This window comes from Curcuma longa, chromosome 21 (genome assembly GCF_044706935.1).
Source record: "Curcuma longa cultivar G26 ecotype Majalengka, Jawa Barat chromosome 21, ITB_CL_G26_1.1, whole genome shotgun sequence".
Taxonomy (NCBI): Eukaryota; Viridiplantae; Streptophyta; class Magnoliopsida; order Zingiberales; family Zingiberaceae; genus Curcuma; species Curcuma longa.
Window position 1 is genome coordinate 2,632,901 of NC_133881.1, and position 25,187 is coordinate 2,658,087.

Sequence of the window (25,187 nt, forward strand, 5' to 3'; positions counted from 1 at the left end):
ATTAGAATCTGCGTGTCTTCCTAACGCAGCAGACGCGCTCTTCCAATTTCCTGGTGCTGCGTTCCAAATGTTTGACAAAATCCAGGTTGACTTCCTTCGCTGCTCCTATAAATGTACGCAAATGACAGGCATGAAGAGTAATATCTAGTGCACGTCCATTAGATGGCTTCCATATCCCTCGACGCGGCCATTCGCTCCCTCGACAGAGACGGCGACGGCAAGATCTCCGCCGCCGAGCTCGCCCTCTGCATGGGAAGCCTCATGGGCGTGGAGCTGCTGCAGGAGGAGGCGGCGGCCCTCGTGGCCCTCGCGGACGGCGACGGCGATGGGCTCCTGGAGGTGGAGGAGCTGGCGAGCGTGTTGCAGGCGGAGGTGGAGGAGGAGGAGGAGCGGGATTTGCGGGCGGCGTTCGAGATGTACGAGAGCGACGGTGAGGGGTGCATCACGCCGGCGAGCCTGAGGAGGACGCTGAGCCGGCTGGGGACGTCGAGGGAGGTACACGAGTGCAAGGAGATGATTTGTAGGTTTGATCTTGATGGCAATGGAGTGTTGAGCTTTGAGGAGTTCAAAATTATGATGATAGCGTAGAATTGTAGTGTTTGTTATTGATTATTGATAGATTTATTTTTTGATATTAGTCAGACTGTCTTATTCTTATTCTAATTCATTTATTGATAAATTTAAAGTAAAGTTTATGCATACTTAAAATATTGAGATTCGGTGGAGACAATTATCGATTAAATTATTGATTTAGGGATGATTAGCTCTAATTGAGTTGCATTTAGTCATGAGGATAAGATCCTTGAGGCTAAGATGTAGTCCCTAGGGCATGATGCTGCGGTAGGACATTCAGGTTGTCACCTATGCATCTACGATTCAATCCTCAACTACGGCGTATTTATAAAAAATTTTTTCCAAATGGGAAGCGCAATCAAAGGATCGTGGAACCAATCTGTCTGGATTGGTCGGTGCATGCATTTTCTGATTTACTGACCAATGAGGAATTTCAATTTTTCGATTTATCTCCCATTATGAAGTCAATCATTGTGAATTCCATCTGTTTTGCTAAAGAAATTGAGGCTAAGATGTAAGACAAAATAAATTCTTATTTAAGGAAAGTTTAATTTTCACGTAGATATTGTCAGAATCCCATGTCCTTATTTCTCAAATTTATTTTAATAATTAATAAAATTTGTTTATAAGATTAGATGGATCATTTTATTATTTAAAGAATTAAATATCTAGATTGAAAAAACAATTGAGCACTGTGAGATACATTGGAAATATAGTTCACATTTTTACACTTAATTAATAATTTACCTATAAAAAGAAAAAAATTTACTGATTTTTAACTAAAAATTAAATTTTGTAAAGGTTATGTGGGGGTGGGGTCAGTAGCGGCGGCGGGAGAGGAGGTGGACGAAGAGGAGTTGGTTCCAGGTATCCGGCACGCCAGGGAGGCACCAGTGGATGCAGTCGGCAAACTCAGCCGGCTTCGCCTGCTGTTCCGGCGTCAGCGGCGCCCCCTGGCGCACCGTGAACACGGACGTGTGCGCGTCCTTGCGCCGCTCTGACATGGCCGTGATGTCGACGAAGGTGACCGGCACTCGGAGCGCCGGCGAGCTCAGCGCCTTCTTCGCCAACTCGAAGATGTTCATGTCGGTGCCCACGGAGACGCCGGTCATGTCGGTGATCGGAAGCCTCTCCTTGGCGCACTTGATCCCCACCGGGTTGCCCCAGTCCGAGCTCCTGCACCAAATAAAAATGACATCTTGGCATCAAAGTTGAAAGCTGCAACGTCTTGATAAGCATGGTTTGCATAGAAAAGAAAGGAGCAACTTGGAAGCATTCGATCACGTCAGAAAGCAACCCCAGAATTTGGCTTCTCGCTGTCAATAATTGAAGGGGCTTCTTTAATAAAGGGGTTAAAGTCTCTGTTTTTTTTTATTTTAGGAATGGGAACAGACCTTGGTGGTAATCAATGGAGGAGAAGAACCCAATAAACTTAAAAAAAGGAAAGGAAAAAAGAGGTGCAGTGGTGGAAAGTGCGTGGAAGCAGGTCTGCAAGACTGCTGCAATCATGTCTACTGGATTTTAGTTCATTCAAGTGCTGAAACATGGAAGGCGTATGCTGAAATTAGGGTTGCGTGGAAGAAAGCAAATTGATACCAAAAACAGCATGAAACTGAAAACCACGATGCAAGTAAGCGACAAGCCAAAAGCCTATGCTTCAGCGACTGAGCACACGCAAAATACTTAATTTTGATTGCGAGTGAAAATTGTGTGAGAAGAAGAAATCGCCATGAAGGAAGCTTTGTGGGATTTGCTTACTTGCTGTGGGTAGGAGACATGCTCATGAAGAAGACGGACGTCTTAATGGGGTCAACGTTGAGATCCAGCCAATTTGTCAACGTCCTCAGAACTCTGTCATACGCTTGATATCTCACAATCATATCGTGCTCCGTCCAGTTCTGTGCCCCCGGACGCCTGCTTCGTCAAACCAAATCGATGAGAATTCGATCGAGATGGTAAGAAATCGAGTGATTCTGATCCTAGCAACAGTTCAGCATTCATGGCGTCGGTGGGGAATTGGATACTAGTAGTAGTAGTAGTACTCACAAGACTCGCGTCTCGAAGGTGTTCATCCACCAGATGTAGGTGTTGAAGACCAGGACATCCGCCCCCTTCCAGTGGACGGCGTGCTTCTCGATGGCCTCGGTGTTGATGATCCGCACTGCGATGTTGTGGATGTTGGGGTCGTCGGAGTTCGACTCCACAAGGAAAGGCGCCCAGTAGAACTCGATGGAGGCGCCGTGTTCCTGAATTGGTTCCAGCGTTCACCGACGCGAGCTAATCGATGCACGAATCGATCCAAATCGGCGTAGAAGATGGTACCTTGATTGTAAAGATGATTCGGGAGCCGTCGACCCGGCGATCCCTCGCCTCCGGCGGCACCACCGTCTGCATCAGGCAGACAAAGGACTCCCATTGATTCCGATTCATGGAGTCGCCGATGAACACCATCCTCTTCCCCTTCAGCCACTCCAGCATCATCCTCGCGTCGAATCTAGCAAAACCAAATCGAACATTTTAGGCGATAAAATTCGACGCGGACTAGGGTTTCGAGTGCCGACTTGGGCAAGGAGCACCCGACGGGCTGCCACCGCCACTTCTGGTACATTGCCTCCGGGCGGCCGTTCCGCGAGCAGGACATCTGTTGCGACAGGTACTGGCACTGCTCCTCCCGGTACATCGGGAAATCCGCGTCGTCGAAAACCCACTCGCCGCGGGCGAGGTCGCACTTTTCCAACCCGGCCACCGCCGAAACGGTCGCGTTCGTGGCGGCGATTTCCGGCGGACGTCGGGAGATGGACCCTCCGGGGAAGGCCGCAGAGGCGTCTTCTTGCGGTTGGGAAGTCGACAGCGAACTCTCTGCCATGGCCCTGAGGTCCTCGCGGTACATTACCAGGGCGAGAAGGAAGATGGCGAAGACGAGGACGTAGATGGAAAAGTTGGTGCCTTTCCTGGTGTACGGACCGGCCTGCTTCCCCACCGCCAGCGAGGCATCCGACGGCGACCCGAACGGCGATTTCCGGCGAGGGAGATGCATGGCGAGAGAGGAGGAAGGGGCTCGGGAGGCGAAAGAGTAAAGAAGCTCCTCTGTGTCTCTTCCTCCGCTTTTACAAGTAAAATAAAGGCTACGGGAGCTTTCAATTGGGCTTCAAAAATTGTCGACGTGTTTGCTTTTTATTGGTCAGCAATTCTTGCGCACTTTTGACATTCTTTTGACTATTGACTCTTTTCAAATCCTTAGTTTTCTAAAATCTGATAAAATCAGCAAATAATAATAATAATAATAATAATAATGGGTTCTTAAAGAAAATTATAGACGTGAGAAAATGTTTAGTCAAAAATTTTCAACTACAAGATAAATAATCGATTGTTGTTATTATTTTAGTGATATTATTATCTAACAAATAGAAGTTACATTAATAGTTATGCATAACTTATCATTAAAGGCTCATTATTAATTACTTTAATGTTCTAATTGATATGTTTGTTGGAAATGTGGCCATTTTACTTTTTTTTTTTGAAAAAAAATAGGAAAATATTATTTTTTTATAAATTCTAAAATAACTCACCTTGGCTTTTAATTGTTATACATCATCAACCATAAGTCCACTTATATTGAAATTATACTAGACACTCACAAAGTGTGTAGCATAAGATGTATAATTTATCATTTATCTATATATATATATAATTTTATTATCTTACTTACTTATGTATGAGTAATCCATAAATATCTCTTATTAAAATTATATATATTTTAAAATTTTTATTTCTTTTATGTGAGAATTAAAAATTAAATTTTTATGACACATTAACAAATGATGATGGATGGGTGAGTAAATTATATAATATAAAAAATGAGAGCTTAATGATTGAGTGTTAATTTAGTTCCATCCTTAACAAGCAAACGCATTAATTTGCGTTGATAACGCGGGAGTTGTTAGGAGACAAATTGCATATCTCAGTGCACGGCACTTTACTTTGTCTTAGGAAACAGGACAAACTCATTAATCATATAGTTAATAATTATCAACAATTGCTCGCTTCCATTGTATAAAATTAAATAAAATTTTAGCTTTTGATTAATTTAAAATCCCTGATACTAAATTAAACAATTATTATTCCTTAATTAATTTTTAATTAAAATTCAATAAATGCAAATATTATACACCACGACATTCATGTTCTTTTAAATATAATATCATATTTTTGAAATATGAAATAATAAAATTAAATTTCTTTTATATGTATTTTCTTAACTTGTTCCGCGAGTAAGCTTACCGAGGCTCACCGTTTATTAATAAATTGCGAGTGCTCTCCGACACAAACGAGAAAACACATCACTCCCAAAAGTCTGACCTTTTTTCCCTCCAAATGCCTTCCTCCTCCACCGCCACCGTTTCCGCCTCCTCCTCCGCCGCCGACACCGACCGCCACCACGGACTCGTCCGAGGGACCGTCCCGTCGCCCCCTCCACCGACGCCGTCCAATCACTCTCTCGCCAACTCCTTCCAATCGGACGCCGACGCCTCTTTCTCCCGCCTTCTCCACCAGCTCCTCGTGCCCCCCGCCCTCTCCCAACCCTCGCCCCCTCGTGGGAGACTGATCGAACCGTGTCCCCCGGTCGTACCTTTCGATCAGGCGCCAGAAAGCGACCTCCTCCTCTCCGTCGCATCCGATTTCGGGTTTTTCCATCTCGCTGGCCATGGCGTCGATGGTGACCTCGCCGCCTCCGCCCTAGACGAATCAGAGTCCCTCTTCTATTCCCACTCGATCTCCGTCGACAATATGGCATCTATCGGCTTTCACAACGAGGATTTCGATGACGGCGATGGGGATAGCATCGGCCGCGATGGGCGAGATCGTGTTTTGGTGTTGGATGCGAGTGGAAACGGGGAGGGAGATGTGCTATCTTCTCTTCCGGCTTTGCGAGAGTTTGGCGAATGCTTGCAGAAGGTGGGCTTTGCAGTCGTAGAGATGCTGTCCTCCGTGGAAGGGGGGTTTTGCGGAAACCCTTTTCAGAAGGAGATCTACAAGCCAAGGTGTTTGTTGTGGGTCTCTTCGCATGGAAAGGATACAAATACTGCTAGATTTGATCCTCAGATGGCGAAGAGCAAGTGCTATCCGTATGTTGTAGGACTTCAGTATGAGATGAGACGGTGGAAGAAACCGTATCGTGCCATTGGTGATTCAGGGGAGCTGATCTCCATCACTCCCGTTCCTGATTCCATCCTGGTCACGCTTGGTGACATTGCAGAGGTGAGTTCTTACTTCTTCATAACAAGGAAGCACATTGAAATTGAAAATGTATTTGAATGCATTTAGATAGGCACTCCAATAGATCGTCGTAGCAAGAAATTCTTTGTCCAACTATATTACTTGAAAAATTATTCATGATTAGAGTGAATGATATTATTTTTTTTGTAGTGAATTCACTATTCATTTGGCAGCTCAGTTGCAGTACCATTGCATTTTTTGAGTTTGTCTCCACATATGAGATGCAACAGTCTTACAGCATGCAGTTTAGATTTATTGTCCGAGAACAATAAATTTAGAGGCTAGAGCCCGTACACTTTATCTAACTTATCTTACTGTCGACAATAAGATATGAGCCAGTAAAGCATTAAGAGGAACAATAAGAGGATTTTAGAGTTTGAATCTTAAATGTGATGAATATCTTGGAGCTCCACTTTTGAGTGTGCATAAGCTATGCTTCGATTTACTAAGTAGGCAAACCAAGGGAAATGAGATATGAACTTTTCTTGTAGAAGATGTGGCAGTTTAGCCCCGTTAAAAATGGTAACTATTAGTTAGTCCATTCCAATAATTCTAGTACTATATATAAGTTGCATACCATTAAGAGCCTAGATTGTCTTCAATGATTTTGAATGTATATCTATAGATCAACAAATTAAGATGTTTGTTTAGTTCAAACTCAAATGATATTCAAACTATGCATTTCTTGCTTAGTTGTTGGCACAACCAAAACTGATACTTACACTCAAAAAAATCAGTTAAACCTATAAAAATGCAAATATACATGGATCAAATTTCCTAATATCTGTGTAACAACTTGGTATTTGGTTGAGGATGCCAACTAGCACAGTCGGTTAAGGGTTCCTTGAAAGTTGTTGACAAGATCTTGGGTTTGAAATCCGGCTTCACTCAAATGTGAGGGCTTCTGGGTTTTGGCAGGTCTGGAGCAATGGTAAATTCAAGAAGGTGAGGAGTAGGCCTCAACCAACTTCCGTGCCGTTCAATGGCAGCGATGATTCCAGCTGCATATCTTTGACACTGCTCCTGACTTTGCAACTCGACTGCATCATCTCTCCGCTTGTGCCGTCCGCAGAGGAGTGTAGTTTTGATGACGATGGTGGGGATAATGTCAGTGACAATGGTAGAAGAAAGTTCCATGGCTTCTGCTTGGAAGAGTATGCTTGGAGAGTGTACAATGAACGCCTCCCCGTTAAAGACCCACTGCTGAGGTACCGGATTTGATTCAATACCATCCCAATCTTTCTTCATGGTCTGCAAATTTATGTAGTTGTCAGGTTGTTTGGAATTGTTGCAAATGTTAAAAATTCCCTTGTTGCTTGGCTTGTCACAATTTTCAAACATTTGAGTGCATGTGGATTCCTCTGTATCATTGTGAGGGGAAAAAGTTGGGGAATGCCAGTTTTTTTAGTACTTCACGATCACTTTGTTGTTGTTGTTGTTTTATTAACACTGATGTGGAACTTGGTAGGTCAGTTTTATTAACACTGACAATATTAGAGAGTGTTTCTAGTTCAGTTTTTTTTTAATCCAGGATTAAATTTAGATATAGACTGTCTTTATCTATTCGATAACTCTGTTGCACAGTTTATACAGGCTGTTTCTAGGATATAAACGGTCTTTATCTAAATTAATCCTCTCCCTCTGCCATTCAAGATCCAGGTAGTAGGTTGCAGATCCAGGTAGATTTTGGGAGTTGGACTAGATTAAAATTTGTGTAGTAAGGAATTTAAAATTTTTTTTATATCTATCAAATAGAATCTTGACTCTGATGCGTACTGTGAAGTCGAAACACTTGTATGTACATTTTTTAATTTTGGAATTAGTTCTTCAGACCAATTCATTAACCATGTGAGCTTCTGAGAGTGTGTGGCTCAAGAATGTGGTTGGACGCTTGCTTCATTTCATTCCAGCATTCTTGTGCCCTACCACTTATGGTAATTAATGAAACTTTGTATTGTTTTGTTATTGTCGGAGTGAATAACTTGGATTTGCAGCAGGATTAATTGGAGCAGGAGGTTTAGCCGCAAGACTCATCACCAGAACCATGGGAAGGTAGACAAAGATGAATCATGGTACCCGATTAGTAATTGTCACTTTGCCTCTTCATTCTGTATAACTGCAGCCAATTAGATGCCGCCTGTAATTATTTTTTAAATTTTTAGTTATTTTCTTGGGTTATGAATAGATCTGAAAATTCAGTTCTGGTAAATAGTGTGGTTTAGGACTTGGTAGTTGGTACGGGGGACTTGCTGGTTGCTGATAAGTTGATTTGTGTGAGTGAGAAGCAGCCAAGAAGTAACATTGTGAAACTTAAGATTTGCATTGTTTTGTCACTGATGGTGAATTCGTTCACCAAACGGGATGATAAGGATTGCAATAAATATTGCTAGGAAATCGAATTCAGAATTCAGAAATAGAATAGGAAAAGTCATTCACTAGTTTAGTTTGTAGAATGAATAGATGTTTTATTTAAATTCTTGTGTTTGCTTAGTAGAGAATATAACAAATAAACAAAGTTTAGTTTTCATAATAATAAAATATGTCTATATGAAACAGTTTGTCTAGCTCACAAGGCCGGTAGCTAAACTATAAATTGAACTATATTTATATTCATTTGTGAAAGCTTGAGAAATGATGTGTATAATATCTAGCATCTGCTGGGCTGCCACGGTGTGCCTGCTTCTCTGCTTGTCCTGGGCTGATTTGCTTATCGCAATTTAGGAGGAAATTACAATGAGTCGGATTGATTAATAAATTGACTTGTAACTGATTTAGGTTTTTGTAATGTGGTTGGCTCTGGTGACCAAGAAAAGTCATGGAGACTAAACGCATTTATATGCTCAATTATTGAGGCTTTAATTTGTTCTAATCTCTCTTGCATTCGTGTAGGAATGAAGTTATTTGGGATGAGGACTGACAACAATTGACAGAGACTATGGATGGCCATCCCCCATCTCGTTGAAGCTGTAAGTATAATTCCATTAGAAAAATTTCCCCTTGTTATTGCTATGTCCATGATATGATTTCATAACAAGAACTTTGAAACTTTCAGATTCAATTGCAAATAACTCCTAATTTTGATAGTAATAGATTCATACAAGAACTTTGAAAAATCAACTTCATTTAGAGCAAGCACTCAGACGAATGCTGCCAAACCTGTCCTTGGCAGGTACTACAGAGAACCAACCACAGTTGCCAGGGCCCCTTCCACTTCACCTCATTGGTCCTACCTGAGAGTTGACCACTTTGTGAGATGGTTGTCGTCTACCAAACTCACCCTCAGCTACATGGAAATGGAATTGGTGGAAACTTGAAGAAGAACCACTGAATTATTGGTCCAAGCATAAAACGTCAGATTAATTCATCCAATTCCACCTACTGGAATCTTTTTTACAAGTTAGTGGGTTTCCCTTGGTTACTTGCAAACTTTACTGATTCAAAGGTATATTTAGTTTCCAAGCAGGCAATATCAGAAAATTGCTATAAAAAATATGGACAATAAAAGGATGCTTTTTTATTTTTATTATTGATAAAAGAACGTTTTGGTTATCCCGTTATGATTATACTTGTTACAAGAATTGTACTCCTATTTTTATTTTTTTTTGTCTTAATTTTCTTACTGGATTTGTACTTCCTTTTCTTATTGGAGCATCTTAAGCATCTAATGAGGTGAGAGATGCCTCTCAATCATGCTTGCTGTATATATATATATATATATATATATATATATATATATATATATATATATATACTTTGCGCAATTATATTTTTAAGGACCACGTGTCGACAATAGTATACTTCCTTTTCAATTTCATTAAATGATCTCAATTGCATGACATATCCCCTCTGAAACTAAGTCAGTCATTTTAATAGATTTTAATTTTATAAATAAGTGGGAAGCGATAAAAGGAAACAAGTGATTCGTGAATAATATTCATAAATAATATTTATTAATAAAATTTGTATTAACATATTAAATAAATAATAAAATATTTAAAATAAATAAATAAAATTTATATTATTAAATTTAATAATCAATCAAATATATTTAAAATATAAAAAATTTAAATAATTAAATAAACTTGATAATTCGATAATATCTAAATGAATTAAATTTAAGTTTCAATCAAATTCAAGTTCATAAAAAAAAATCAAATTAAATTTAAACTTAAATAATCATTTTAACAATTCAATTTGATTATTTTATCAAATAAATTTGGATACTATAAAATTTGACTTGACTTTACTTATTTATACAAGTTTGGATTCCATTACAGTTAGAGGGACTTAGGTAGGATAAAAGTGTTATTTCTCAAATTCCGGGGGTGGGGAAGTGAAATTTCATCATTTAATTAAAATAAAATGTGAAATCCACAGGAAGGAAACGGGCACTAGCTTAATCATTAAAAAGGGTAAGGTGGGGATTCGCCGTTGACGTGTCCTATTTTGAACGCTTTATTTAAAAAGCACGCTTTCCTTTTGTTTTCATGCCGACACTTGTAATATAATAGGAATCGTTGAATTATTAAATTATTATAAATAACTGATAAGTAACTTTATTTTATTCTATAAAATTGATATCATGTAATGGAAATAAAGTTGCGGATGGTACAAAAAAATGCATATTTTATTTAATTTTGTCTCATTTAAAGATGAAAATAAGATAAAATTATATATATTAGACATGTACGATCCAAATTTTTTGTTTTAGATTTTTTTTGCCCAAATCGGAAAAAATCTAGCAATATTTACTGCATTATTTAGGGAGCCCAAAGTCAAAATCGAGCAGCTCGCAGTCTTCTTTACCCGCACTGTTCTTACGCCCTCGCCGACCAAGTGCGCTTGCCTAAATCTCAAGTGTTCGCCGTCGCTTTCCCCGCAACAGAACGCAACCTAACCCATCGCCTTCTCAAAATCCATTTTTTATTTATCTCTCTCGTCTTCGATTTCATCCCCTTGATGTGGCAGCCGATCGAGCCTGGCGGTGATTAGGGTTGGATCCGGCCGCCGGATGGGGAACCACCGCCGGTCGCCGACTTTCCTCGCTCTGGACGACGTCCCCGCCCACCCCCACTCCGATCACTCCGCCTTTTCTAACCACCATCATTTCGGCGGCGGCGGCGGCGGAGGCGGAGGCTTCGGCTTCGGCCGTGGAATTAACCACAAGTGGATGACCGTCATCGGCAGCGACGCCAAGTCGGGCGGAGCGATCGAGGACAAGTATGCGCTCGGGCGCGTCCTCGGCCGGGGCGAGTCCGGTGTCACCTACCTCTGCGTGGATCGGGACACCAAGGAGCGGTTCGCCTGCAAGACCATCCAGAAGCGCAAGCTGCGGACGATGGTGGACGTGGAGGACGTCCGGAGGGAGGTCGCCGTAATGCGGCACGTCCCCAGGAGCCCCTGCATCGTCGGCCTACGGGAGGTGCGCGAGGACGACCGCGCAGTGCATCTGGTGATGGATCTCTGCGAGGGCGGGGAGCTCTTCGATCGGATTGTGGCCAGGCGATATTACTCGGAGCGTGCGGCGGCTTCCGTCATTAGGACGATCGTTGAGACTGTGCAGCTGTGCCACAAGCATGGTGTGATGCACCGCGATCTCAAGCCGGAGAACTTTTTGTTCGTTGACGACAAGGAGAACTCGCCGCTCAAAGCCATAGACTTTGGGCTGTCTATATTCTTCAAGCCGGGTTAGTTAGTCTATCTCTCCATTTAATCCCTGTGCGTCTAGCAAATTACCAAGTAAATCTTGGTCATCCAGTTTCCTACTTCTGTAGACGCTGTCATCATCTCTTCGAGCTGTTAACCAACTGTTTCGATCCATGTCAGTGCTCAAGTGCTTCACGAAAGTCAAACCTGGTTCACATGCTCGTATCAAGAAATTTCTGTTGTTGGATTGAATTGGATGATTTTAAGTTCACTAAGATTTTTTTTTCCTAGTGCTAAATGTCTTGTAGATTGGCATACGAGAACTGCCTGATTGGATTAACATCATAACATGAGGAAAGATGGCTAATTTTCAATGTAGAAAGATAGAGGTCATTGTAGATTACTGTCTAGGCTTAACTCTCAATGTTTCGTTAACTCTTCCTATCATGTGATATAAGTTTCATGAGCATGAGCGAATTTATTTATCTTCTATCTTTTTTTTTTTTTTCAAGTTTATAAGGAGTATCTAAATTAGGACCACTGGATATGGAACACACACCGATTGGCGGGAAGTGAATCTATCAGTTCCTCTTTCCTATTCAGCATATTTCAAAACTGACACATCTTTCCACTTTTTCTTGATTGTTTGGTGTTTCTTGATGGATTATTGCCTTCGTAGTTGCATAATCAGCCCTGTTCTAGGATCCTGTATATTGGGAATCACATCCTTTTGCAGGTTCTGAAGTGCTTTAATTTATGTTTGCTGCTTCTTCCTTCCAAGATTGGTTGCAATGTTATGATGGTTTTATATGAGATTGTTAAATGGGCATTCTGTTAAAGGCTCTTGAGATAGCTTCAGTTTGATGAACCACATAGAGGAAGTGAACTTCTTCCCTTCAAAATTCTAGGCTTTATGGCAGTTACTGTTACTGTCTTCATTTATTCAGTATAAATCATCACCAACACACACTAAAATGAAAAAAATCATATACAAAGATATAAGTATAATTGGCAAGGTTATACATATATAACTTGTAAGCGATTAAGGATAATCCTAAGTGGTCAGTAAGGAAATGTAAGAGTGTAAAAACATAAAGAATGAGGCACACGATGGGGATGTTGGCTAAACTATGCTTGGAAGTTAAGTTTACTGTATTAAAATTTATGTGTTCTTTTTGGTGGTTATTTAACATAATTAATTGCTCTCTGCATGTTTGGTGGTAATTATTATGTAAACTCCAACTGCAGAATACTTATATGTTCTATTGTGTTATGAAGTTATCAGTCCTGATTATTACTAGGAACTATAATTTGTAGACCTTTCCTCATAATCCATTAAACTGAAAGTTATTAATTGTTTGTGATAATTATGAAAGCTTGTTTTGTTTTGTTTTTTTTTGCATCAAGAATCACATGTATTCTTTTTTAAAGAAAACTATTTCATGAAACTTTTTTTAAATTTTCTCTCTTTTCCAGGAGAAAGGTTTTCTGAGATCGTTGGAAGCCCATATTACATGGCTCCTGAAGTTCTAAAGCGAAATTATGGACCAGAAATTGATATTTGGAGCGCTGGAGTGATTCTTTATATCCTACTTTGTGGAGTTCCTCCATTTTGGGCTGGTAAGCAGGAATAAATGAAACCAGAAATTTGATGACTGCTAACTTCTGCTATTCCTGCAATTCTGTGATTTATTGTCTTTTTCGAGCAAAATTCTTACGTTGTTAGGTCTGTTTATAGATTTTCTGAAAAGTCTAATTTATATAAATTTTAGAAACCCAACAAGGGGTTGCACAAGACATTCTTCGAGGAGTTATAGATTTTGAGCGCGAACCATGGCCAAATGTTTCTGAAAGTGCCAAGGATTTAGTTCGACGGATGATGGAACCTGATCCCAAGCTACGTTTAACTGCAAAACAAGTTCTCGGTATGATATATCTCATCCCTTGTTATTGAAGGGATTGCTGATATTTGTTTGACTATCCTTCCAAAATCATGATGATAATTTGTCATATTCTTTTTCGGTTTATATCCTCTGCTTTTATGATTTCCTACAAGGTATGAGAAGAATGCACAAGTTATTCCCATTAGGAATCACTTATCATAGGAATTAATTAGAATTTTTTTCCCCTTGGTAGACTGACATATTGTTGTCTAAATTCAGAGCATCCCTGGCTTCAAGATGCTAAGAAAATTCCAGATGTACCTCTTGGTGATGTTATCAAGTCGAGGCTTGAGCACTTCTCAAGTATGAACAGATTCAAAAGGAGAGCTTTGAGGGTTTGTTGCAAAATATTCATGCAGTCAAATATTCCCAGTAGTATATATAGCCTTAGTATATCTTAATTATGGTCAACAATTGATTAGGTTATTGCTGATAACTTGTCCATTGAAGAAGTCGAAGATGTTAAGGAGATGTTTAAGATAATCGACATTGACAGTGACAGTGTTGTTTCCCATGATAAACTCAAAGCTGGGCTTGCTAAGTTTGGTTCACACTTTGCCGACTCCCAAATACAGATGCTGATTGAATCTGTAAGTATTTTCCACACATGCAGTTGAATTCTGAGTTCTATTTTGATGAATTTAAACCAAAATGGACCGAGTAGGCAGGGACGTTGTTAAAAACTAGTTTGATTGTATTGGTAGTAGTTCCTGGCACATATGTTTTGGCTTAAACCTAATGAACTATGCATAAAAGTTCAGAGATCAGGTAAGTGTAGGGAATCCTCCTAGGAGAGATATAAGTATCTATTAGTTTGCTCTGTTACAATTTTGGACTTGCTTTCAAATTTACCTGGATCAGCCAATTAATCAAGATTGGCTAAACTCTTTCTCTCCTGGTCTGACAGTGCAGATAATGGAGAAACAAACTTTTTTTTGTTTTATCAAAAAATCATTTTAACTAAATATTTGTTTCCCTGCTACTGTGTATGCTGAATCAGTCTGCTAGTTCAAGAAAAATGCTTGAAATTAATAAAAGTATATAGAATTCAGTTTAGTAACACACGTAATTTAATGTCTTTCAGCAAATTGTGAACCAAGCAGTGCCACGTCCAAAACTGTGACATGAGTTTCTTTTCATAAAAGTCATCAGGAATCAGTTCCTTCATTGTTTGATTATTTTAGAAAAATGTTGTGAAGATAATAATCTATACTTTTCACTTTTCTTTTCCTGGATACTGATAACTTAGAAAAAAATTAGGACAGTAGTGAAATAGAAGAGTACCATGCTTTTTTCTAATGCTTCTTGTCTGAAGGTTGAAGACATTTTTAAAGTTCTTATTCTCTGCCTTTTTCACCCTTTTATGCTTAATATACTAATCATATTGATGCACCAACGCTCATTGGAATTGGAAAATTAGGGGAATCTTGTTCATTTGACTCAATGAAACCTTACCAGTTTCTTCTTACCGAAAGTTCTTGATGAGCACCAAACCTTAAATTCAGCCTGTTAATTTTAGGAGAAATTGGATTTAATGGTTAGATCTCATCATACTAATGTACTCTGCTTGTTGCTTGTAATTGTTATGTTGAAGAGCCAGTGTTCTGGTGGGTCTTATCGTATGTATAGCTACTCTATGTACTCAGTGATTCGCAAGATGCTCCTATGTACCTTAATCTCCAAATAGGTGGATTCATTTGGTTTGCTTGATTGTCTTCTTGCTTAACGGATAACAACATGTTGCAGAATCTGATCATTCAAATGTACCAATCAGGTCAATGCCGACCGAAAGGGTACCGTAGGTTTTGCAGATTTCGTAGCAATTTTTCTTCACTCGCAAAGAGTACTAAATGATGAGCATCTCAGAAAGGCCTTCTCCTATTTTGACAAAGATGGCAATGGCTTTATTGAACTCGAGGAACTTCGCGAGGCCCTAGCAGAAGACGGAACTTATGGTAACAAGGAAGTGGCAAATGACATTTTCGAAGAAGTCGATACCGATGAGGTAGCCATCTCATGCTTCTCTTGTTATGAATATTTCACCTCGTTCCTAACTAAAACTGAGAACCTTTGCACATAGGATGGACGAATAGGTTACGATGAGTTCGTGGCAATGATGAAGACTGTAACTGATCGGAGGAACGCTTCGAGACGATATTCAAAATGAGGAGAAGATCAGCCTAATGAATCATAGATGCTCAAGTTTCGGTAACGACATTTCACATTCGATGCCATATCATAATTATTTGCAGTGGGCTCGGTTCATCTCGGAGGATCTGCTCACTCTGTAAGTAGTTCTTCCACTACCATGGTAGTAGGCCATTTGCTTGCTTTGTGGCAAAATTTGGTGTATCAGCTGCACAAAAAATGCTGTACATTATGGGGTTTGTTCAATAAGCCAAACGAAGATGCCACACATGCTGTTTTCTTAATAATGATAGAAAGAAGGTGCCATGCTTTTCCTTGTGCTTGTTTCATCTTGGTTGAGATACATGCTCAACAACTATAAAACCTTTTTTTTCTTTTTTTTTTAATTTCTTTGTGTCTCATAGTGTATATATCATTAATTTTAGGGGTGTAAATGAGCTAAGTCACGTGCGAATTATTCGGGTTTCAGTTTGAATAAAAGTTCATTCAATTAAGCTAACGAGTCAAGTTCAAGTTTGATTTTAAATTCAAAAATATTATCGTGTTTAGTTTGAATTTAACAGTATTTGATTTGTAAATTTACAAACATATTTGTTAAAAGATTATTATATATATATATATACACACATTAAGCTTGTTTATTTTTTAAATGAGTCATTTTTTATTCGAGTTTAAGTCGTTTGTGAATTTTTTAATTTCATTACGAGTCAAATTCGAGTTTAAGAATTAAAATTTGAATCAAATTCGAGTCGAGCTCGAGCTCACGGAAAACGAACTAAGTTCGAGTTTGAGCCTCTTTGTTCGGCTTTATTCGATCACACCTCTAATTAATTTGTCATCTTCTAAATAAATCTCTATTAAAAATATAAAACACTCGTCTCAATTCAATGCCCTTAATTTCTTGTCAATATTTTCTTGCTTCTTCTCGTTTTTCTTTAAATAAAGATTAGTGTAAACATTTAATGGTGGGATTATTTTACTTTTGGCACCATGAACTAGAGTTGTTGGGAACGAAGAAGTCACATTAATGTGTAGAGTATATTTTAAGAATTGTTATCATCTAAATTGAAAATTTTCCCACTTCAGTTTTTTTTTTTTTTTAACATAAAGTATTTAGTTCCTACGATGTCGATTAATTTTGGAGTGATTGATTTGATGATCTGACTCTATAAAATTTTTTTTATTGATCATCAAAATAAAATAAAAATTATTCAGAGGTCTATTCAGATAACTGACGGTCACCATAAAATCTCTTTCTCAACATTTTTAAACAAATTGGAATTTTGATTCAAGAACATGATGACGAGCACAGTTGACTTTGTTAGAATATGACAAGTTATTTTATTGACAATTTGAAACTTTGGCACAATATGAAATCCAATTTCATGGTTTTGCACATGATCAATTGTATGCCGATTCTAACTTTTAACTTTTAAAATAAAATAATAAAAATAAAAATAAAATTGAAGAAAAATATCTTTCTGAAAGTCAATAAACACTGCAAGAAATACAAATAAAAAACAAATTTGGTCCTTGTATTGTGTATTTATGAACTTTATTTTTTATATGAAGTGTATATTTTTGACCGGAACCGGAGGTGAGCTCACCGCGTGGAACCACAGCCCGACGGAAAGCGAAGTATCAGCGACCCGGAAAAGCCCCCGTAGACGATCCCGTGCTTCGCCAACTTTTGATTCACGCACCCAACTCATACATACCTTCCTTTAAACCCGCGCCGGCCGGTGGGAACCAGCAAATGCTTCTCTCGGGTGAACTTTTGCGTGTGAAAACGTGTGTCCCGTAAAATTGTCACTCGATTAAAATCCAACTTGTCCCCACAAGCTTCGCTTGCCTGCGACGACCCGAAGAGGGGGCCACCGTACCGCTTTTTGGGCGATGCCCTGCAATGCGCAGTGCATATAGCTTCGTTTGATGGACACGAGTCGATTTTAAATAGCGTGATTGGCCGTAGCAATTGATGAGACCGTCCGATGAATGCTTTTATATGATTCAGTTACATTTCCTGGTGCATTGGATCCGAAGCAGCTTACCGGCTCCATGGACCGAACGGCATCTCTGGAGAGCCCGAATTGGATCCGCATCCGGATTCGAATTCATACCCACCGGCCACCGCCTCCGCTCTTCCTCTTCCTCTTCCTCTTCGCAGTTGAGAACAAGGCTCGAAGACCTGGGCGACCTCGGATGACGGCGCCGCGGGTCGAGGCGGAGGACGTGATCGAATTCCTCAGAGTGCGCGGATTCTCCGATGCCGCCGCCGCTCTCCGCGACGACCTGCGTTTGCGCCGCTCCGCTGGCGAGGCAGCCGACCTCGACCTTAAGGTAGGATTCGATCTGCCTCCCCTGAAGCTTTCTCCTCCAACACGTGGAGGTGCAGGCGGCGCCGAGGGTTTGCCTCCGAGCGCCTCCTCCAGCTCCTCCGACGCGTTCGTCAGCATTGGCTCATCGCCCTCGGGTAGGTTGGTTTTTGACTCTGGGATTTTGTTGATCTCGGTGCCCATTGTATCCCTTCGGTTCTTAGACGAGAATTTGACTTGTTTCCTCGCACTTCCGCTCTGTTGATTTCGCCCATGGATTCTATCCGAAAGCTGAATATATAAAAAAGTATAATTTAACTGCAAATGAACTGACACGAGAGCTACGGAGAATTATTTATTTTATTCCAAGTGCCAGATTATTAAACTGTTTTCTCTTCTCGACACAACTGTCTGAGTATACAATTTTTCTCTTGGATTTCTTGGAACAGAGCTTTTGAATCCTTACGGAGTATGGTCACCAGCTCGGTCTAGATCAGATGAAGAATCAACCGATGGGCACTCGAACTTTGGGACCGCCAGAGAGTACAATAATTACTGGTATGATGACCAGGTTGGAGGATATTACGATAATCCCTTCTTCATGCAGAATGATTCTGAACGATTACATATGGAGGACAAGTTCATCATGTCTAGAGAGGAAAAAAAGCTGTTTGAGAATGAAACTCACGATACTTATGATGTTCTAGCAAATGATCATAGGCATGCACATGACGATGTCGATTCTGAAGGATGTGTTAATATCTATAATTGTCCTTTCCCAATTTGTAATGGCTGCAATGGATCGAAAAATTGTGAAAGTGGTGAGGTTGCTGAAATGGTGAGGACGACAAGCTTTGCTATCTATGGCCGTTATCAGGTCTTGGATGACCAGACGGAGAGGTTGGATGAATGTGGAGAGAATCAGTTTCAGTTCAGAGGGAAACCTGACCTGCCAGATACTATTGTCCTAGAACATGATCTGTTTCACGATAAAAGTCAAGTTGAAGGCAAAGAATGCTCAGGATCAGATTTAGCAGCGGAAAAACTACAGACTTTTAATGCCAATGCAGCTGCTGATAGTGGCTTTACAAGTGAGTTTTCTGCATATTGTTTATGTTTGATTCATTTTGAAATTCAGATATGATAAATATGATACTATGGGTTTATCCATTATTTTTTTGTAGCAAATGGGTTGGTTAATTTCAGCCTGCTTAACTTATGTGAAGTTAACTGTTACAATAGGACTATGATTTGCTTCAAGAATAAAAAATAGGTAGGTACCTACCAGCCTGCCCAACTTATTTAGTGTACTTTGATCTTCCTGTAGATTTTTTTTTCATAGATGCTAGCTGCATTGGTTAGTGTGCTTCCTGGTATACTAGTAAAGACCCAAACATTGATGTCAGTATTGAACCATGAATTTTGGCTTTGTTCTTTGCATGTTTTGCTGTTGAAAAACTCAAATATATGGTATTTGGTTTTCAATCTCATTCAGTTATGTGAAGTCATAGTCTCTTTAATGAAATTACATGTATGATTTCTAGTAGCAGATCATGGACATCACATTCGATCTTTATTCACTATTTGACTTAGGTTGTAGTGATTTTTCTCCTATCTGGTTTGTAATGTTCAGGCACTTGGCAGGATAATGCTTTTTCATCTTCTATCATGCCCATTCAATTGCACTTCATCAAGGATTTATATATATATATATGTTACACCAGCATAAAACATTTTGCATTACCTTGTCTGAAGGAACACGAGTATTATGGCCTTTGCTGTTCCACATTGACTTGCATTTCTTTCCCTTTTTTTTCTGTTTTGTTCTCATTCAATTCATTTTTTTCTTTTCGCGGAGTCCTATACTAAAATAATAAGGATATTGTAGGAGATTCTTATGGCAGAGACTTAATTTTTTTAGGCAAGAGAGATGATGGGGAGTTGCAAAGGGAATCTTTCAGTTTACCAACACTTGAAGAGGTGTCTAAACAAGATGCAAATTCTGCATATGAACATGGGGATGACAAAACAGTTCACAAAAAACTAGAGGAATCTGAAGCTGTTGATGAGGAATTAGAGGGTGATATTGGTGACAAGCTTCATTTTCATGCTTCCTGTGATGATGAACTGGAAGTATTTAATTTGAGAATAATTCACCGCAAAAACAGGTTTGTACCAGAATTTTCTTCTAAAATGTTGTGTAACAAATTGGAAAAACTTTAGAAAATCAGTACTAACTTTTGGACACCGTCCATAGGACTGGCTTTGAAGAAAATAAAGAGTTTCCAGTTATCCTGAAATCAGTCATAGCAGGCAGATACTATATCACAAAGTATCTTGGTTCGGCTGCATTTAGCAAGGTTGTTCAGGCGCATGACCTCCATACTGGAATGGACGTATCCCTCAAGATAATAAAGAATGATAAGGATTTCTTTGACCAGAGTTTAGATGAGATTAAACTTCTCAAGTTTGTTAATAAGCATGATCCTTCCGATGAGCATCATTTACTGTGCCTTTATGACTACTTCTACTATCAGGTATATGTGCTTTTGTATTTATTTTCTCTGTTTCTAGAAAATCATTCATTTGTATATGTTAACTTCAACTGAGAACACTTGTTTCATGAGTGCTATATTCTTCTCTCTTCATTAGTATACAAATCAAGGGTTCTTATTTGTTTCTAGGTGTTCTTTTACCTGTAACATATGTGGAGGGGGGAGATCCCACCAATATTGCCAAGCAAGATTATGTCAATTGTACAGAATGAACAGATTGTTTGGGGCAGAGGGAAGAGAGGGGGAAATGGATAACAGGATTAGAATGATAGATGGAAGAAACTAAGTAAAAAAAAAACGATATACTAACAGACTCTTCAAGATCTTGCCCACTAGCGGAGAGAGATATGGACCATATTGCCTTGTCAATGTGGAACTAATTCCCTTAGTTGGAGCCCTCAGATGGAGATGGGAGCTGAAAGCCTGAATTGTTCTCACAGTGATCTTTTATATTAATCTAGGCGCATCAAGATATTGTTGGAAGCTGGACCATATGGTCTTGTCCTTTCTTATCTGTGGGCCTTAAGCCTAGAGACTCCTGATTCTATATTAGTGTAAGCTAAAACTCCCTCATTAGCTCCAAATGGATAGTTGAAAGACTATGCTAGATTCAAATACACGGTAGGATGGTGGACTCAATTTCTGAAGATGCATTTTTTTCACTCCTTCCAATTTGCTTTGGACCAACCAAGTGTATCTATTGATGGTCCAACTAGAGCTTGTGCAAGTTACAACCTCTTGTTGGCCCACTTACCTATCAATAGAAGTTTTGTTTATATATACAATATTGCATCCGGCAGTGTGTTGTGCCTCCAATCTTGATCTTGACCAAGGACCACAAGGTCATTAACCTAGTTAGTGTTGGTGGTTGGCAACTTGCCATTGTGCAAGGGCAATGATTTATGGTCTGGTTCAGAATTCCTCCGTGGTCTAAAATTCATTTACTGCATCATTATTTTGAAGTGATTTCCATTTCAGTACTCGTCTTGATCAGTTTATCAACTTTCATGTGTTTGCCCTAGTACCAGATGAAGTAATCATTACTGAAATTTTGGAGCATTGTTACTTTGTTAGTGTGCTTTCTTCTTAACATGATTGTTTTTTAATTTTTTGATATTTACATCTAGATGCATGCTTCTATCAAAATATTGATCATGCTGTCTTGGTTCCAAGCATGTCATAGTAACATTCTGGTTCTAGTTCTCTTTGCATAGTGGTTGTAGTTGATTAAAACAATTTCTTAACATCTTTCAGTTAATTTCTGCAGGAACATCTTTTCATTGTCACAGAGTTGTTACGGGCGAACCTCTACGAATTTCAGAAGTACAATCATGAATCTGGTGGTGTGGAATACTACACATTGCCAAGAATACAGGTACGTGATTGACACATTGTAGATCATGACAGTGTGATTTGTTGTTCAGTATTTGTCAACTATTACAAAGTTTTTTTGGGTCAACAATCTAACCTCTGGAATTTAAGATGACAAAATATGCATAAACAATATGATGTGAAATAATTTGCATTTTTCTGTTTTTAATCTAACCAAGAATCAAATTCTGACAGTAAAACTCACAACCTTGAATTTCATCAGCATCCTTGTTGCAGCCTATTCTAAACCTAGTAAGGAATCAATTCTTGAATCTATAAATAATTTTTTTTAATATCCTAGAAGATGTTATTGAAAGAGAGCCTTAGCGCAATAGTAAAGTTGTTGTCATGTGACCTTGAGATCACAGGTTCGAGTCGGGAAAACAGTCTCTTGCAAAATGCAAGGTGAGACTATAATGGACTCAATGTGGTCCAACTTTTCTTCGGGATCCCGCATTGGCGGGAGCTTTGTGCACCGAACTGCCTTTTATCCTAGAAGTTACTATTAGGGTAGTTTGTGTTTGAAAAGTCTTTTCTACTATAATCTTTTTAAGTTTGTATTAGTCTTTGATAACAGATTGCACTGTATTATTCGTCTGTGGCAGGCTATAGCTCGACAATGTCTAGAGGCTTTAGAGTTCCTCCACCATCTGAGGATAATTCATTGTGATCTGAAGCCTGAGAATATCCTTATCAAGAGCTATAGCAGATGTGAAATTAAGGTTATTGATCTCGGAAGCAGCTGCTTTGAGACCGACAACTTATCTGTATATGTGCAGTCTCGTTCTTATAGAGCTCCTGAAGTTATCCTAGGTCTCCCTTTTGATCAGAAAATCGATATTTGGTCCCTAGGTTGCATCCTGGCTGAACTGCACACTGGTGATGTAAGTTTTATATTTCTAAAGTTAAATCTATAAAATGTACTCTTGTGCACATATTCTAAAGTTAGATTTATAAAGTTTACTCTTCTGCACATATTGGTCATTGGTCAAGAGCATAAAGCTTTTTTATGACAAATGAAAGAAAGGATCATAATGTTCGTTGATATAAATACACTTTTTATCAGATTGCATACCAATCCGTTTTTTATAGTTTGCCTTCAGAGTATCATGCACACTTGATCCAAGGATAATATGTTTAGGCCGGTAATGTTTATGGTTTGGTTTCTTTCCTATCAATTTTAGTTCTACCAATCAATTTTCTTGTTCTGGCAAATTGTCAGAATAAATCAAAGTTAATTTGGACAAATTTCCATGTCTTATGGATTTATTGAGATCACTCTACCCTTAATGTGCTTGAGATGAGAAATCATCCCACATGCTCTGAAAGGCTGTTTGGATGTTGGCCCAACATCAAATCTATGGACTTTTTTTGTTTGTTTGGTTTTGAACTTTAGAGAAGTTCTAGCTAGTGTTATATAACTTCCAGAAAAGGAATATTGCTAAACGTGCTTTGGCGGAAAATTGTACTCTTCTCTGATCTACTAAGTTTTTTTTATTTCTTCATGATATTCAGATAACAATTTGTTTTCCAACATCAGGTGCTATTTCCAAATGATTCAGTCCCCTTGATACTTGCTCGGATAATTGGGATCCTTGGTCCAATTGATGAGGAGATGCTTGTACAGGGACAGGAAACAAGCAAATATTTCACTGAAAGTTTTGATCTATATCATGTGAACGAGGTCTCTCCGCCCATCCTAAATAAAAATGAATTACCCGTCTTTTTCCACTTATATTTTTCATTGTAAATTGTGGCTGCTAGATTTCCTTAGACAATATTTAATTATAAATGTTAACAGCAAAACAAGATCACAGAATAGCACAAACCAATTTTTGTCTGTTTAATCAGATTTATTGTGTAAGTAATTGATTGAGGAACAACAATAGGTAACATACTAACATCTCCATTCTTGTAAAAATATGACATATGTAGAAAGAAAATTGTAATTGATTGAGGATCAGCAATTGGTAAAATCTCCTTTATTTGGAAAGTAACATGCTAAAGAAAATAAAATGAAAACTCAATTAGTTAGATCCCTTAACATAATAATGATCAAATGTAGTGGCTCATAGCATATTTTTCACTTATTCTTGTAACCCTAGGCTTGCAATATTGCATTAATATTTTTGCATTTTTGCTACGGGAGAAGGTTCATTAAAGTTGAAGCAAATCTCTTCCAGGTTCAACCTGCTTAATATAAGCAGAGAATGCCATGTGGGTTAGATCATAAATCTTAAAAGGAAGGCACTATATCTCGTCCCTATCTATCCATCCATTTCACAACCATGGGCTAATCAGTATTCTCCAACTTGGGCCATCAGCACTTTCGACAATGAAACTTTCTTCGTCTTAGCATATTCATGCCAATTTGAAAGAGAAAAAAAAAACTTTGTTCTTTGAGATATTCACTTGTAGATGCTTCGCCAAGAAGACATTATTGTATGTTCAAGTGTTAGATGCAACTGAAATCTTGCATATATTATGCGAAATGAGAAATCTATTTGAAATCATCAGCAAATGCCTGTTTATAGATGCAGTAACCAACAATCTACGGTAGCCATTTGCTCTTTCAAGATAGTTGTCATGAATCCTCACTTGCAATATTTTGTATTCTGTACTCTTGCTGCATTTTTGAATATATCCTCGTCACCATATGTTTTTCAGGAACTGCACCAAATAGAGTACTTGATACCGGAGAGGTCCTCATTGTCACAACAACTGCAAGATTCCGATACTGAATTTGTTGATTTCCTTTCTTATTTGCTCCAAATAAACCCAAGGAGGAGACCAACAGCTAGTGAAGCACTGCGACATAGATGGCTTTCCTTCTCGTACCATTGACAAATGAGGTTTAACACTTTTGCTAGGCGCGTCATCAGCAAAGGCAGATCTAACCTAGCATGCACATACATATCTTATAGTAACTTTTGTTGTCGTCGTTGTCGTAGTTTGGGCATCCAATTTACCACATGAGCATTGTACATGTACGGACCATGTAAATAGTTCATAATTGTGTTTCTGTTTTATCCTGAAAACAAAGTGTTGTGTGATTATGTATTTGGTTTCCGCATCAGGATATTGTGACTTGAGTTCATATTCCTGTGTGTGCAGTTGCGAGTCCTGGAGAGTTTCCAGCTCGCCTTATCTGTAACTGTTGCTTCACAAATCATAAGAGCTTGTTTTGGTATATATTGACGATTCTTGATCACTTTTGCAACTGTTCCTTGTCATGAAGTTATTTGAAATATTCCAAAATGTCTCCTGCAACTTACAAAAAATGAGAAGTCAAAAATGGCCAAATCCACTTGATGAAGGTGGGATGGCTTGTGTGTGGTGCTTGCTCTGAGAAGGTACTG

General features: G+C 38.9%; 5 protein-coding genes across 6 annotated transcripts; 4 read left to right on the forward strand and 1 right to left on the reverse strand.

Annotated features, from left to right (window-relative positions):
* The first annotated feature begins 158 nt into the window (after nucleotides 1–158).
* Nucleotides 159–643, forward strand: LOC141815019 (putative calcium-binding protein CML31). Its single transcript, XM_074702979.1, has one exon. The coding sequence runs from the start codon at nucleotides 163–165 to the stop codon at nucleotides 586–588; it is 426 nt and encodes a 141-aa protein (XP_074559080.1). The 5' UTR covers nucleotides 159–162; the 3' UTR covers nucleotides 589–643.
* A 658-nt stretch (nucleotides 644–1,301) lies between these two features.
* On the reverse strand, nucleotides 1,302–3,651 carry LOC141815062 (protein trichome birefringence-like 28). The gene is made up of 5 exons (XM_074703026.1): nucleotides 3,135–3,651; nucleotides 2,896–3,067; nucleotides 2,620–2,819; nucleotides 2,332–2,487; nucleotides 1,302–1,749 (listed from the first exon to the last, which is right to left on the reverse strand). Exons 1-5 carry the CDS (start codon nucleotides 3,608–3,610, stop codon nucleotides 1,392–1,394), a joined length of 1,362 nt encoding a protein of 453 aa, XP_074559127.1. The 5' UTR covers nucleotides 3,611–3,651; the 3' UTR covers nucleotides 1,302–1,391.
* A 1,295-nt stretch (nucleotides 3,652–4,946) lies between these two features.
* On the forward strand, nucleotides 4,947–7,271 carry LOC141815018 (gibberellin 2-beta-dioxygenase 1). Its single transcript, XM_074702978.1, has 2 exons — nucleotides 4,947–5,832; nucleotides 6,769–7,271. The coding sequence occupies exons 1-2, from the start codon at nucleotides 4,948–4,950 to the stop codon at nucleotides 7,069–7,071; spliced, it is 1,188 nt and encodes a 395-aa protein (XP_074559079.1). The 5' UTR covers nucleotide 4,947; the 3' UTR covers nucleotides 7,072–7,271.
* A 3,519-nt stretch (nucleotides 7,272–10,790) lies between these two features.
* Nucleotides 10,791–15,909, forward strand: LOC141814779 (calcium-dependent protein kinase 3-like). The gene is made up of 7 exons (XM_074702729.1): nucleotides 10,791–11,537; nucleotides 12,973–13,116; nucleotides 13,269–13,421; nucleotides 13,659–13,774; nucleotides 13,862–14,029; nucleotides 15,214–15,444; nucleotides 15,520–15,909. The coding sequence occupies exons 1-7, from the start codon at nucleotides 10,862–10,864 to the stop codon at nucleotides 15,604–15,606; spliced, it is 1,575 nt and encodes a 524-aa protein (XP_074558830.1). The 5' UTR covers nucleotides 10,791–10,861; the 3' UTR covers nucleotides 15,607–15,909.
* A 1,865-nt stretch (nucleotides 15,910–17,774) lies between these two features.
* On the forward strand, nucleotides 17,775–24,982 carry LOC141814778 (uncharacterized). Of its 2 annotated transcripts, none has more exons than XM_074702727.1 (8): nucleotides 17,775–18,060; nucleotides 18,352–18,993; nucleotides 19,791–20,070; nucleotides 20,160–20,439; nucleotides 21,725–21,832; nucleotides 22,434–22,712; nucleotides 23,369–23,512; nucleotides 24,496–24,982. In XM_074702727.1, exons 1-8 carry the CDS (start codon nucleotides 17,790–17,792, stop codon nucleotides 24,670–24,672), a joined length of 2,181 nt encoding a protein of 726 aa, XP_074558828.1. In that variant the 5' UTR covers nucleotides 17,775–17,789; the 3' UTR covers nucleotides 24,673–24,982. The 2 variants fall into 2 exon arrangements, with proteins under 2 accessions (XP_074558828.1, XP_074558829.1); XM_074702728.1 differs by having other exon boundaries at nucleotides 19,824–20,070.
* The last annotated feature ends 205 nt before the right edge of the window (nucleotides 24,983–25,187 follow it).